General features: G+C 37.6%; 1 protein-coding gene across 2 annotated transcripts; it reads left to right on the top strand.

Moving 5' to 3' along the window:
• The first annotated feature begins 9,981 nt into the window (after positions 1 to 9,981).
• LOC121763553 (ultraviolet-B receptor UVR8-like) lies at positions 9,982 to 13,874 on the top strand. 2 transcript variants are annotated; one of them, XM_042159595.1, is made up of 11 exons: positions 9,982 to 10,322; positions 10,702 to 10,775; positions 10,867 to 10,951; positions 11,237 to 11,350; positions 11,440 to 11,649; positions 11,736 to 11,972; positions 12,056 to 12,099; positions 12,470 to 12,652; positions 12,852 to 12,942; positions 13,285 to 13,328; positions 13,417 to 13,874. In XM_042159595.1, the coding sequence occupies exons 1-11, from the start codon at positions 10,130 to 10,132 to the stop codon at positions 13,537 to 13,539; spliced, it is 1,398 nt and encodes a 465-aa protein (XP_042015529.1). In that variant the 5' UTR covers positions 9,982 to 10,129; the 3' UTR covers positions 13,540 to 13,874. The 2 variants fall into 2 exon arrangements, with proteins under 2 accessions (XP_042015529.1, XP_042015527.1); XM_042159593.1 differs by having other exon boundaries at positions 11,730 to 11,972.
• Positions 13,875 to 15,046: the final 1,172 nt, after the last annotated feature.

Genomic DNA, 15,046 nt, shown 5'->3' with positions numbered 1-15,046 from the left:
TGAACAAGGGAATGCTGCCCTATTTAATAAAATCGGAGGGATGAAATTGAAATGAAGAAGTTAGATACTAAAGAAGTAATATATTAGTACAAAGTTTTGGTGTGTTGTAGGAATGACTTTAGGATAAGGAAATTCTAATACATAGAGTGTTTGGTTTCTGCGAACATTTTGTTCAGGAAATATTATATTTTAAACATATTGTGAAATATTTTTCCCTTTATTGATATTCAATACCACTAATGTTTCTTTTTAGTTAACATAATAAAATAGTTTTAAAAATCATGTGGTGGTGGACTCAAACTTTTGTGTAAACTAATTTCTTTCGGTATTATAGGACTAACATTTTTCGAGTTTAGTAACTTCGAAAATATTTCAACACTGAAAGTTTGATTTTTTTTTTCAGAAACCATTTGGAAAGTTATCACGTCTCGTAACATTTTAGATGGGCCCTCGTGGCCCTTTTATATCTAACAAAATGGGCCTATACGTAAATAAACCTTTTATCATGGCCCACTCAATTATTGATTTCAAGCAGATAAAAGATTTGGTTCGTCCACGAAAAGTGTCTTTTCCAAATAAAATATAGTTACACTAGAAAAAATACTTCCCCCGTCTCATAAAATATGTCTCATTTTTCCTTTTTAGTTTGTCATATTAAAAATATCAAAATATCATATTTTATTTTTGATAAACGTTCTCTCTGATATTATTATATTTTTTCTCTCCACTTCACACACAAAAACGAAACCTCCTAAAATTTCGCGTTGTCCAACAAATGTGACATCTTTTATGGGACAGAGAGAGTAAAAATTTTGTAAATTTGAAGTGTGAATGGGACAATAATGTAAAAGTTAATGCTCATCAAATATGATAATTTTGAGTTAATTTGGATTAATTAATTTTTTTAATTGTCTTACAGTGATAAATTCTGGCATTTTACGTGTCTGGATGATTTATTGACATGATATGATATGTAAATGTGTAAAAACTAAAGAAATGTTAATTTAATGTGTTACGACATTGTTTAAATAGTTAAAATTTTGTTCGCATAGTATTTATGTCCGTCATATTATACATAAATTTTCCAAAATTAAAATTATGAGCCAATATATATAAAATTTAATATAATTAATAATTTTCTTAATTTACGAGATTGTCAAAAATTGGTGTGTGAATGGAGGGATTATTTAATTGGAGATATGTCCGTCAGGCATTACCATGCGGGAGGGTCCATCCTATTTAGTGTACACCTCCTCTCCAACATTGAGGCGGGAGCCATTCAATGATCATAACTACTTGTTGTCGATTTAACAACCATACGATTTGTTGCATTTGTCAGCCACATAACTTTCAAAAGTACTGCGTTATACTATAATATGCGACTTAATTTATATTTTATACTTTCTCGTCCCACAATAATTGTCACTTTATTATGGGCAAAGATTTAAAGAAATATAAAGAAAAGTTTGTAAGAAAAGTTAATGAAATGTGAGACTCACATTTTTATATTAATTTTATAATAAAATGTGAGTGAAGTGAGTTAGTGGAATGTTAGATCTATTTACTAATTATGGTAAAAATGAAATGTGACAATTATTATGGGATGGATGGAGTAACGAACATACAAATTTTGGAACTAACTTTCATGAGTCATAAATATACAATAAATTGATTTATATATTGATACATTTTACGAATTTAAATTGTAAAACGGGCTAGACAAATATTTTTATATATCCCTTTATAAAATTATATGAAATGTATTTATATCATATGAATTAAGTAATTTATAGCAAGCTAGATGAGAAGTCTACAATGTAATGCTATAAACATATATGATCAAAACCTTTCACTACGGAGAGTCTGTTATGTTCGATTCTGACTAAAAAACCGTGTTTATCAAGTACAAAAATAGTTAGCTTAAGGCAAAGGTGCTCGATTAACAAATCACCTAACAAAAGTGCTCTGCATTAGGTTCGTTGGTAAATTTTTGAGTACTTTCTGAGCGCTACACAATGAGGTTCTAAGCATATTGTGGTGCTCGGTAATAACCAACACCTCATGGACCGTGTTCATGTGTAACTTTCTAAGTACATATTGTGCTTGAAATTATGTAATTTTGCCAAGCACGATATTGTGCTTTTTATAATGATTTACGTTGAGTTTAGTCGTGATAGAAATTGGTTGTTGATTGCATCATTTTTCGAAGATTACTACTGTTATTAATGTACTTTTAAAATAATCGATATTTTTTAATATTTGCTCGGAAAATACTGATGGCTATCGGTGCTTAGTGTTCCGTGCTCGGTTTGTAGTATTTGTGACTGGAGCTAGGCCTCATTGACATCCACGCACTCACTTAATCACTTTATTTTATTTTTCTCTATCACCACCTAAATTTTCAATGCCTTTATTTATTTCTTGAAACTGTCACACTTCTGCTCACGTTAAAAAGTACTCCTTCCGTTCCACGTACGTTTTTTTTTGGCACGCGATTTAAGAAAATTTATGTTAAGTGAGTAAAGTAAATGATGAATAAAGTAGGAAATGAAAAAGGTAGAGAGATGAAGAGAGAATAAAGTAAGAGAGTAAAGTAAGTGAGAAGAAATGTGTTGACTTTTATTATAAAAGGAAATGACTCCACTACCATAAAATGTACTAAAATGGCAAAATGACTTCACTATTATGGAACGGAGAGAGTAGCACATATTATTCGATTGAGCATAATTTCAACATCAAATTGTTTTTTCAATTTTCGAATTGTCGAAATGTGAATATTATGACCACTAACACACGCCACTTTCATAATACTATCTTCTCTGTATTTTATTGCACCTGTCAATTAATTTTAACCCTCTTCTATTATTTGACATGTTTCGATTCGATATTATACTGCCCGAATGTAAGTATTCTTTTATTTGGCACAAAAACTAACACAAGTTAATATAGAAGTGCCGAAAAATAAGGATTGATCATATTAAATCAAATAAATAACAACGCAACATGTTCAAAAACTCTAATTTTCATAACTTCCCACCTATGGATTCTACATAAAGAAAAACCACTTCATATCATATTTTTCAAAAGAAAATAATTGCACCCACAATCACAAGTGGGCACTATATTAAAAATATTTGACCTTATGAGAATTCGATTTCGTCCATAACAAATTGTGATTCATATATCGTTTCTTTTACGGAGAAAAAGAATACCACAAATTTACTATATATCATAAAGCACTTAGAGCCTAACACAAAAAACCAAAAATAGTGAACACATACAAATACTTGGTGGGGCATAACATTAAATTAAATAACAAGCCTTAATTATGATAATAATAATAATAATAATAATAATTGAAAATTAAACATGTGGTTATACGGATCCGTACCCGGAAAGCCACTTGAATATTGAGTGGTTAAGAAACGGGTTTAATGATTGATTCGGGTAAACCCGTCCAAAAATGGGTGACCCACGACGAAATATCATCGGACCCAATCATTTGTCCTCTAATAAATAAATTAACATAATTTGTTTTGTATTTGTCACATCGTTTTATTATACTCTAACTTTGGTGGAAAATGACCTGAGTTAAATTCAAAATTGATAAAATAGGAGAGAAATATAAAATATTATTGAAATATTTTATTAGTTGAAAATAAATAATTAGAAAAGAGAGACAAGTGAGAAAAAATGGACGATGTTTTTTTTTCAAATCAAAATAAAAAAAATGACTATTATATTTTTTGTTAAGAGTATATATATATATATATATATATATAGAGTTGTGATCAATGTCGAACCAATTTTAAAGACCGAACTAGAGACCAAATCTGAGCCATTAGATCTAGTTTTTTGATGAGATATGCTGCTGTGTAAATTTTTCGGTCTTCATTACAAGCCCATTTTACTTTATTGTATAGATTTATTACTTCATTCCGTACGTAATACCTTGAAACTACAACATGTTTTTACTTTGTTCCAGTAGGTTTTGAAATGATTCAACATATGTTTCATTTAAATTCATTGACCTGAGTTTTTACTTTATTTACATTAAAAAATGCAATTTATTCAAGTGCGTTTATTACTTCATTCAGAAACCTTATTACTTCATTGGATAAGGTTTTTACTTCATTCCAGTAGGACTTCAAATGCTTCTACACATACTTCATTCCAATAATTTATTACATCATTCCATGTGTTTATTACACCATATCAGTGTTGTGGCGGTGGTGATAGACATTGTAGAGAGAAAGAACGGCACGCGACGGCGAAACCGCATTTACGTACTAGAATGAAGTAATAATCCTACTTGAATGAAGTAAAAACCTACTGGAAGGAAGTAAAAACCTACTGGAATGAAGTTAAATCTTCGTAACATGTTAGTATGACTTATTTACCTTCGGATGAATTAAAATAGGCTCGTGATGAAGGCGAAAATAATTGATAAATTTGTGTCTCTCATCCATAAAAAACTCGATTTAAAAACCCTAATTTGGTATAGTTCGGTGGTTCGGTCTTTAAGAGTGGATTTGTGAATAATGGGACTCTATATAGATATATATATACAAGTAGACATGATTATATATTGACAAAAACAACTAACATTCTAATGAAATATTCACATGAAAGAATTTTTTTTCTTCTTTTTGGATTATTCACATGAAAATCTGATATTTGAATTACTAGTATTAGTATGTTATTTGATCTTAAATTTAGTGTATCACTCACGACACCTGTATCACTGGATTTTGAGTTAGGAGGAAGGCATATACCATTGCCTCGTCCAATGAGGCAATGCCACTGCCACATGGTAGTGACTGTTGCCAGATTCAATTTTTTTCTTCTCAATTTTTAAGATTAGACATGGCTTAATTTTATGCAGATTGTGGGGTTTTCAGGCTGCTAATAATACATGTGAATAATACTCCACACATCCTTGTAATTTAATTATGTTGCACAAGTTAAAAAAAATCTTAATTGGTTGTTTACTTCAATAATATATACTCTCTCATTTAACAAAAGTATGCACTTTTTGATTTGCATGAGTTTTAATGTACAATGTCTAAAGTATAAAGAGAAAAAGTAAATAAAATGTTATTAATGAATAATCAATCTCACTTCAGTAGAGAATTTTATTTTCCCTAAATTAAAAAGTATACATATTATCAGTGGATGGACTACAAATGAAATAATGCATCCCTCCTGTGGGTTGGAAGGGTTGGAGGGAGAACTATATCAATCTTCTATGTAGAGGAAATTCTTAAATAGATTCCTTTCATTAATTAATAAATATGATAGGCAACACCAGTGTAGATATGTGTCACCACATGAATGTTGACAAGTGCCCTAAAATTAATTTGATCTTATTGAATATTGATATCGAAGGATCTTATTACATGATGTTATTGGTTGTAGTGGTTGTAGCTTGTAGCCAACTTGGTCCAAATTTCTAAGATGTGAGGGCATTATTAACGCTGGAAATTTATAACACGGAAAATTTAATTTCATCGAATACTGCAAAATTACAACATAGATATTTTAAAACTGAAAATAAAATATATAAAAACATAACGTCAATGCTGGAAAACGTTGGTGCGAGTCCAAATTTCTTCGATTAGATCGGCTTGGAGGCGAGTGTGTTGTTCCTCTTGGCGCATCGCAGCTGAACGGGCCATGACATTGCGGATGTCGTGAGGAAGGCCCTGCACGGGCGGCTCGGTGACAACGTAGTTGCTCCCGGTGCTGGCGAGCGGATCGTCGCTCCACAAAGTGACGTTATCTTGCTCATCCTCAACGATCATGTTATGCATTATGATACATGCATACATTGTGTCGGCGATGTTTGACCGCTGCCAACCACGAGCCGCTCACTTCACGACAGCCCACCGTGCTTGGAGGACTCCGAATGCACGCTCGACATCTTTCCGAGCCGCCTCTTGCCTTTGGGCAAACATTGCCCTCCGATCAGTTGTCGGAGCTGTGATAGTCTTCACGAACACGGGCCGTCGAGGGTAGATCCCGTCTGCCAGATAGTACCCCATACTATACCGACGGTGGTTGGCCGTGAACTCTACGTTCGGTGCTCGCCCAGCACACAAGTCGTTGAACAATGGAGACTCGTTCAACACATTGAGGTCGTTGTTGGACCTCGCGACACCAAAGTAGGCATGCCAGATCCACAATATGCAATCGGCAACGGCCTCCAACACAATCGTGGGATGTGTGCCCTTGTGCCCGCTAGTGTATTGTCCTCTCCATGCCGTTGGACAATTCTTCCACTGCCAGTGCATACAGTCGATGCTTCCAAGCATCCCCGGGAAGCTGTGGGCCCGCTCGTGCATGTAGACCAACTTCCTAACGTCGTCGGTCGTTGGCTTTCGCAAGTACATATCCTTGAATGCTTCGACGACTGCCCGACAGAATCTAGCAAGGGACTCCCGGCCAGTAGGATCGCTTACATGGAGATACTCATCGAACATATCTGATGTAGTTCCGTAAGCGAGTTGACGAATGGCAGACGTGCATTTCTGCAACGTCGATATACTTTTCCGGCCCACAACATCGGTAGTTTGGCAGAAATACGGGTCACGAGCTACAACTGCGTTGACAATGCGTAGGAACAACGGCCTACGCATCCGGAACCGGCGACGGAACATCTGATCACTCCATTGCGGATCTCTAGAAAAATAATCCGTGAAAAGCCGCAAGGCAGCTTGTTCACGGTCTCGGTGAATATACATCCGGGTACGTGGTACCCGGGTTTGTTGTTCGTTCCAAGCTTGAATAACAGCTTGGTAGCGTTCAACTTCGTTGTTGATTTCTTCTTGTATTGCCGGTAGCGCCTCTGCTAACGACCGGGACATTTGATCTTCGAAGATTCTTTGACGTGGAGGCATTTTTTCGAATTCTAGGAAGAGATTTGAAGTTGAATGTGTATGAAAATGGAGTAGTATTTATAGAAAAAAATTTCGAATTAAAAAAAAAATTGGTTGCGGCCCGGCCCGAGGAGCGTGTAACGCTAGGCCGGGACTCTACAGTTGCGGCACGTCACCGTGCAACGTCGTCCCAAGCCGGGACGCGGGACGTGCGACAGGCCGGGAACGCGGCCCCGGGGACCGGCCTGGGCCGTGACTCTCCTCCGTGCAACGCTCGGGACGGGCCGGGACTCGCGAGATGCGGCCCGCCCACTTGCGTTACAGATGCTCTGATGGGTTCATATATTTTAAGTAAATTAATTACTCATTCCATCCTTCAAACAAGAGGCTCACTTGAACTAGCTCGACTTTTAAAAAATATAAGTAAAAAAGTTGACTATAAAAATAATAGAAGGCGATCTTATTTTATAATATTATTACTTTTATGATCAAATATAAAGTGATTTGGTTTTATATATATGACAAAAATACTAATTTGATCCAAAATATTCATTTTTAAAAAATGAGTCAATAACAAATGAAAATGTTACTATAGTAGTTTTTTACAGCTCCGTCAAAAAACTAACCGTCAACGCTAATTGTACAGTGGCATAACCGTTAGTTATTTGACGGAACCGTAAAAAAAAGACCACTCTAACAAGGATTTCATTTGTTATGGACTTGTTTTTCAAAAATTAAATATTTTGAATCTGATTTGTAATTGTGTCATATAGTTAGGGCAAAAACTGACCTTCATAGTAAAATATAAATAAGATAGAAATTAGTTGACTTTTGGGTTCATTACAAAAATATTACTAGTTATAAAAAAATAAGTGAGACACCTATTTAAAAATAGTCAAAAATGGTAAATTATGGCGATTAATAGCGAACAAATGGAATACATTGAACACTTAAGCAAACTTCAATTAGATTTTGTAATTATTTATTTTTTTATATCTTTCAAATAAATGAAATGTTTTTTATGAAAAAAAAAATTCTCTTCATTCCATGATGGATGTTACACTTTCCTTTTTAGTTTGTCTAGTTTATCCCACAAAAGATGTCACATTTCTATATTTAGAAAAAGTTCTCTCTCATTCTCAACACTTAACACAAAACAACATCTCCTAAATTTATGTGTTAGAGCATCCGCAATGGGGCGGACGATTGGCCGCCCGATGCCTCGGGCGCGCCATCGTCCGCCCACTGTGGGTGCTCGGACGATGCACGATGCATCGTCCGCGCCCTATAGATCGTCCGCGGACGATAGGGCATCGTCCGTGCCATCGTCCGCCCACTGTGGGCGACGCGGACGATGGCGCGGACGATGCAACGCGTTTTTGTTTTGTTTTTTTTTTTAATTCGGAAAAAATTATTTATATAAATACCCCATACCCCACCTTCATTTGTAACCTTTCCATTCACTTTTCCACACTCAAATTACACTATAAATAGATTTCAGTGAATACCCAAGTCCGAATAGTCCGATGTTTAGGGTGGTGCACGTTGGCCGGGTACAGACCCTGACGAATATCGGTCGTTCAACTCCAACACGCAGTACGATCCCGAATTCAGTACGGATTTGTACGGTCTGTCTGACATGGAGCCGTCTCCAACTCGCCCCGCCGTACCTTCTCGCCGCCCCCTCCGCCGCCGCCGCCCCGCCAGAAAGAAGCGGAACCGGCACCGGGAGTACAAGGTGCCACCTCCAGAAACGAATGAAGAGTACGCCCCCGGGAGGATGAACTACCAACCGCATGAAACCCTCGTCTTGGCGAGGTGTTGGGTGGATATTTCGGAGGACCTGGTATTCGCGAACAACAAAAAACAGGTTGCGTACTGGGAGCGCATCGTCGAGCGCTACAATGAAGCGAAACCGGCGAGCGCGTACAAGTGCCATAGGGAGCAGCTCCACAAGCACTGAGATCAGGTGAAGAAGCAAGTCAACTTGTTCTCGGCGGAGTACGAGAAGTGCTCGAGGGAGCAGGGAAGCGGTGAGACCTTGAGCGATGTGCGCGATAGAGCGCTGTTGTCGTACCAGTTAATGTACGACGACTTCAAGCATTTCAACATCTGGGCGCTCTTGAAGGACAAGCAGAAGTTCCAGGGCGGGATTCTGCCATCGGTTGCGCCAAAGAGGACGAGGACCACCGAAGCAGGTGCTTACACAAGCAGCGAAAGTGGCGCATATCCGGTGGACCTCAACCGGACGATGTACGGGGAGGAGGAGAGTTCCGGCACACCGGTGTCTTCCCGACGTCCCATTGGCGTCAAGGCTGCGAAGAACAAGGGGAAGGCAAAGGCGACATCCTCCTCGCAAGCCGCGGCCGCCCCCCATCGCCGATCCCGACCCCGGCGGCACTTGCCTACGCGGAGTTGGCAGCGGTTGCCAACCGGAGGACGTTGTTGGACACGCACAACGCCCTCATTTAATGTCAGGACCCGACCAAAGCCGAATTCCTCCAGGGGATGATCGATGAGTTGCGCCGCATGTTGGGACTTTTGTAGAGTAGTAACTTTTTTTTTCATTTCTAACTCGTGTAAATTTTTTTTTAATCAATGTATGATTTACCGTTTTAATTAATCGTGGTATTTTAAAATTATTTTGCATTGAAATATTTGAAAACATTTAAATTAATTAACAAAACAATAGTGAAACCTATAGGACCGCCTTTAGGGCGCCCCACTGCAGGTGGAAGGGTAGGAGGATAAAATACTGACTTGGCGGTGCATAGGGCGAGGTTTAGAGCGTCCCGTAGGGTAACCCTTTGCTAATGCTCTTACTATTATCCAAGTGTGTCATGTATTATGAAACGAGCGAGTGATATTTAATATGGAATGTTCAATTAATCTCATAAAGTGGACGCTTATAAATCCTTTCCAACCTTCCAGAAACTTCCTGCAACTCCTGGAGGAGAATGGCTCAGGCATCTCGCGGCTCACAGTCAGCCACGTGGAATGTAGGCCACGATAGTATCCGACGTGTCACCATTGCCTGCCCGAAATTGATATGCTCCATTTTTCTTTTTTCTTTTCCATTTTCCCTTTTTTTTTCGCCATTGCTTTAGGGCACTTTTCCCTCTCAACTTAGCTGAGCTTTGTCATTTCTCTGTAGTCTCAACGATTTTGGTTTTCTCTACTTGTTGCTGTTTGCTGAAATTAGGAAGATTAATTTATTCAATTCAAGTCCGAAGAAGTAAAGCCGTAAAGGAATGAATGTTGATGGGGAAGGAGGTGAAGGTCTGAAAATGGAGGAGAAGTTGGTGTATATGTGTGGGTATTTGCCAGGAGCATTGCCGCAGAGAGCGCCTATTTTGTCGCCGGTGGTGGTCCGGCTTCCGTCCGGCGAGAATGCGTGGAAGGATGTTTGTGGCGGGGGCTGTGGTTTCGCCATGGCTATTTCAGGTGATTTGGAGCTTTTGTTTCTGCAATAAACTTTATCTTTCTCCGTTTGAATTCTGGATTTGAAGTTTCCTTCCTAATCTCATGTGTTAGTTTTGCATCGAAAGTTTTATGGTCTATTGGTTGACTTCTGTTTGAGAGTTCTGTTACTTTTCAATTTTGTTTTCTTTTTCAAATAAATGAAATTCTCAATTCTTGGTAATTTCGGCTTAGCATTTTTTGTACTAGTAATTAGTTTGTGGCGGATGAAGGACTCCTTGGTGAAATTATGCCAATTTTTATCTTTGGAAAAACAGTATTGAAGATTTGTTTTGCTTCTTGATCAAAGTTGCCTTATTCATATGATTAAAAGAAGCACTCATAAGTTCATTGCCTTTTCCAGACTCAGGGAAACTCATTACATGGGGATCGACTGATGACTTGGGACAAAGCTATGTGACATCTGGGAAGCATGGGGTAATGGAAAGTTACATACCTTTTTCTACTTGCAGTTTGGATTTTGCAATTACCTTGTCTATAACCTGCTATGTTCATCGATATTGTTAAGGAAATGCCAGAGCCTTTCCCACTTCCTGAAGAGGCCATAATAGCAAAAGCGGCTGCTGGTTGGGCGCATTGTGTTTCTGCAACAGGTATAGATGAAGTGTTTATGTAAAAAGAGAAATGAAGTGTTTATGTGAAAAGAGAACTTAACTAGCCTACTTAGGGAGATCCAGTGTCCTATATGAGCCTTAGCTTATTGAGCTAGCAAATGCAGTTATACAGTAGTGGATGTTAAAAATATTTTACTCAGTAGTAAGGAGAAACGGATACCTATTCCTAGAGCATGGCATGTATTCATGATTCAGATGTTTTGTAAGCCATGTACTTTGTACTTTTTTTTATCAATTCCTTGATGATTGAATGGTTGAATGCAGTCATTGGGGAGGTTTACACTTGGGGATGGAAAGAATGTGTACCTTCTGGCAAGGTCATTGGGGATAATTCCACTGGTTTAAACACAGAGAAGGAATCACAAATGACTGATCAAGGTATTGCTTTATGGTCTCTGGGCCAGTGATGTACAAATTCCTGAATTCAAGTTACACATACTGACTTATTGCAGAGTACTCTATTACAGCAAGTCCTCGTTCTCATGGACTGAAATCCAGTGATGGTAGAGGGGCTGATGAGACTTCTAAAAGAAGACGTGTTTCACCAGCTAGGCATTCAGCTGAGAGCTCATCTTGTGATGAAACTCTTTCAGCTTTCCCTTGTTTAGTGGCTCTTAACCCAGGTATGAGGATTGCATCTGTTGCTGCTGGTGGTCGACACACCTTAGCATTGTCAGGTACCCACTTTGTTCATTGTTTAATTTCAATATAGTGCTTCTTTATCAGCAGAGATGTTATTTTGTCTTGCTTGTCAAAGTTACAGATGTGGGACAAGTGTGGGGTTGGGGCTATGGAGGTGAGGGGCAGTTGGGTTTGGGATCACGAATTAGAATGGTATCCTCTCCTCATCCTGTACCATGCATTGATTCATCCTTCAACAAGGGTCGTTCTCTGGGCCTTTCTGGTGGAAACATGGGTTCAGATAACCAGGGATTTCGAGTTCCCGGAAACTATGTAAAAGCAATCGCTTGTGGAGGTAGACATAGTGCAGTCATCACAGGTATTTCAAATACTAGAATACTCCATTTAGGTGCAGTATTAAAATTGACAATGGTTGACTGATGTAAATTGTTGTTGCAACAGATGCTGGTGCACTGCTAACTTTTGGTTGGGGATTATATGGGCAGGTGAGACTTGAGAGTATAAGTTATTTATGGTTACTCCTGAGTGTTAGATTTCAATGTTGATATATATTAGACGTTGTTGCTCCAAGATTCTTGAAGTAAATGTTAAGGAAGACCATTCCATTGATGATATTAATTATCTGCATCCATTCCTTAGAGCAGTACTTGCAAGTTAGTATAATTTTTTTACCTCTAGACTTGAGTCTTCCATCTAGATTTCCAACAAATGTGTGTAATAATTTGATGCATTTTCTTTTGTTAGCACCAAGCCTTATATTTTTGCTTCCCCTGGCCAAACTGCTTTTCCCGATCTAGACTGTAGTGTCTCTTTAGCTCATATAGATGTTGTTTCTCCGTTGTCCTTGATATATAGTGTGGCAAAGGAAGTACAGACGATGAGCTTAGTCCTACTTGTGTGTCTTCATTACTTGGGATCAAGATAGATGGTGTAGCCGCAGGACTTTGGCATACAATCTGCATTTCTGCTGATGGAGATGTTTATGCTTTTGGCGGAAACCAGTTCGGTCAGTTGGGAACCGGTGGTGATCAAGCTGAGGTATGCACAATAGCTTTCACTTTCCAATTGCTGGACTTCAGTTTTCTTGGCATGCCATATCATTAGAATTTTTTTTTTTAACAAAGTAAGTGTGATTCGGTGGCTGGAAGTTAAAATCTTCTGGTGCTTCTATAACCTGCACATATATTATAAAATTACAACCCTAAATAACATTGTGTTCTTGCGGAATTGCTAACAGACTCTGCCTCGACTCCTTGATGCTACAAGTCTGGAAAACGTCAATGCAAAAGCAGTGTCCTGTGGGGCCCGCCATAGTGCAGTTGTGACAGGTGTGTCAATCTTTGCATTACAATTTACAACTAAGAGTTCTATTTGATGCAACATTATTTTCTTCCATTTCCTAAGACATGATAGCAGCAATATGAAGTAGACAAAAAGTAGTCTTGAGTTAGCGAGTCAACTTGTTTCTCAAGTACCTCAACTTCAATACGGTTAATTGCAAAGTAATATAGTAGGGCTCACTGAAAGGACTAGTAAATGATTTGATATCAAAATAAAGTAGTAGTTGTGCTACTTGATAGTCATTTTCTGCTTTGATATGTTTCAACATAAAGAAATGGTGGTTTTGTGTATGCTAAACTAATTGTTTTCATTCGCTTTGTTGATGAAAGAGGATGGCAAAACATTTTGCTGGGGATGGAACAAATATGGGCAGGTACCATCATTTACATAGTACTTATTTTGTCCATTAACCTCCAAACTATTGAATTCTTGAGTACTAATTAAGTTTTTGGTTGAGGTAGCTTGGTTTGGGTGACGTGATTGATCGGAATACTCCCTCTCAAGTAGCGATGGATGGACATGTGGCGAGAAACGTGGCATGTGGGTGGTGGCACACCCTTCTCCTTGCTGAGCCACCTAGCTGATCATGTCCCTCCCAGCCGAGACGGGTACAATTTTGTTATAGGTTAGTATCAGATGGATTATTGGCATCGGTGTGTGATATGTGTACGAGTAGGCATATTCTTTAGCGATCGACGCGCAGTGGCTTGGTGATCTTTTAGCAACTGGGTCTGATTAAGTACTTCTCTTTGGTGTCGATTGTATATTTGCCATTGTATATTCTTACTCATTTCTCTCTACTCTCATGTATTCTTGTCATCACTCTTTTTATTTCTTGTTGTAATGGTTCCTTTTTTTTGGGTCTAATTTCTGACATATACTTCTTGATTTTACTATATGATTGTTATAGTTGTGTTGATTCAGAGTTCTATTAAATATTCAAATGTAGTTGTGTTGACATCTGTGTGTTGAATAAAAAGACTGGGATGAGAAAAAGTACATGTAATTATGCATCCATGAGAAATAGTCCAATAAATATGCCATATAAATTTTAATAAATTTAGTTGATTTTATTAGCAGAGTTGAGAAATTAGTTTTTTTCATGGGCTATACATTAAAATGAGCACAGAGAAACCCATTACTACACCCTCATTCCAAAGAAGATGACCCATTTCTTTGACAAGAGATTTTATAAAACATTACTCGTATTTTGTACTACTATGTTAAGTGGAGAGAATAAAATACTCTTTTCGTCTAATAAATTTTGTCACACTTTGACTGAGCACGAGTTTTAAGAAATGGAATGAAAAGTTAGTTGAAAAAGTTAGTGAAATATGGATTCTATTTTTATATATTCCCTCTATTCTAAAATAATACTCCCTCCGTCCACGAAAAATATGACATATTGTGAAGACACGAGTTTTAATATGGAATTGGTAAAGTAAGAAAGAAGGGATAAAAAGTAAGAGAGAAGTTGTTGAAAATTTTTCTTTTTTAAATGTGTGCTATTTTTCATGGACAACCAAAAATAGCAAATGTGCTCTATTTTTCATGGACGGAGGGAGTATGCATTTTTAGTTGGACACGAATTTTAATGTACAATTGTTAAAATAAGAAAGAAGTAGAAAGAAAAAACAATTAAAGTATTATTAATAAAGAATAGATCATTAGAAAGAAAAAAGTTACAAATTTATAAAATACATATTCTTGTGGGAAGGATGGGGTATTAGTTTTATAATAAAATGTGAATGGAAATGAGTTAGTGGAATATGCGGTCCACTACAAAAAATGGTAAAAAAGTGAAATTTTACAAATACGTTGGTACGGATGAAAGTGGAAAAATGTGGAAATTTTTTTGAAAAAAACGAAATATAAAGATATGGAGATATCTCGTATCAACTCCCCACGGTTAAAATCCACCTTGTCCTCAAGGTGGGAACACGAAGAAGCAAAGAAGAGGGTCGTTGATAACATAAGCTTGACGAGATCTATCTCCTCCTGGATCAAACACGCATTGAACAGCTGAGCGTCTCCCTTCATTATCTCCACAAAAAATCACCAAGGTGGGCTCGTGATAATTCAACGCTAAAA

This window comes from Salvia splendens, chromosome 14, assembly GCF_004379255.2.
Source record: "Salvia splendens isolate huo1 chromosome 14, SspV2, whole genome shotgun sequence".
Classification (NCBI taxonomy): Eukaryota; Viridiplantae; Streptophyta; class Magnoliopsida; order Lamiales; family Lamiaceae; genus Salvia; species Salvia splendens.
Note: the sequence above shows the minus strand (reverse complement) of the source record. Positions and strands in the feature narration are given on the sequence as shown.

What these genes read in the sequence shown, in the direction of transcription:
- LOC121763553 (XM_042159593.1), top strand. Translation starts at nt 10,130, where the DNA reads ATGAATGTTGATGGGGAAGGAGGTGAAGGTCTGAAAATGGAGGAGAAG. An exon ending in GCATTGTGTTTCTGCAACAG is followed by an intron (nt 10,952 to 11,236) that starts GTATAGATGAAG and finishes GGTTGAATGCAG; the next exon opens with TCATTGGGGAGGTTTACACT. An exon ending in GATGGAACAAATATGGGCAG is followed by an intron (nt 13,329 to 13,416) that starts GTACCATCATTT and finishes TGGTTGAGGTAG; the next exon opens with CTTGGTTTGGGTGACGTGAT.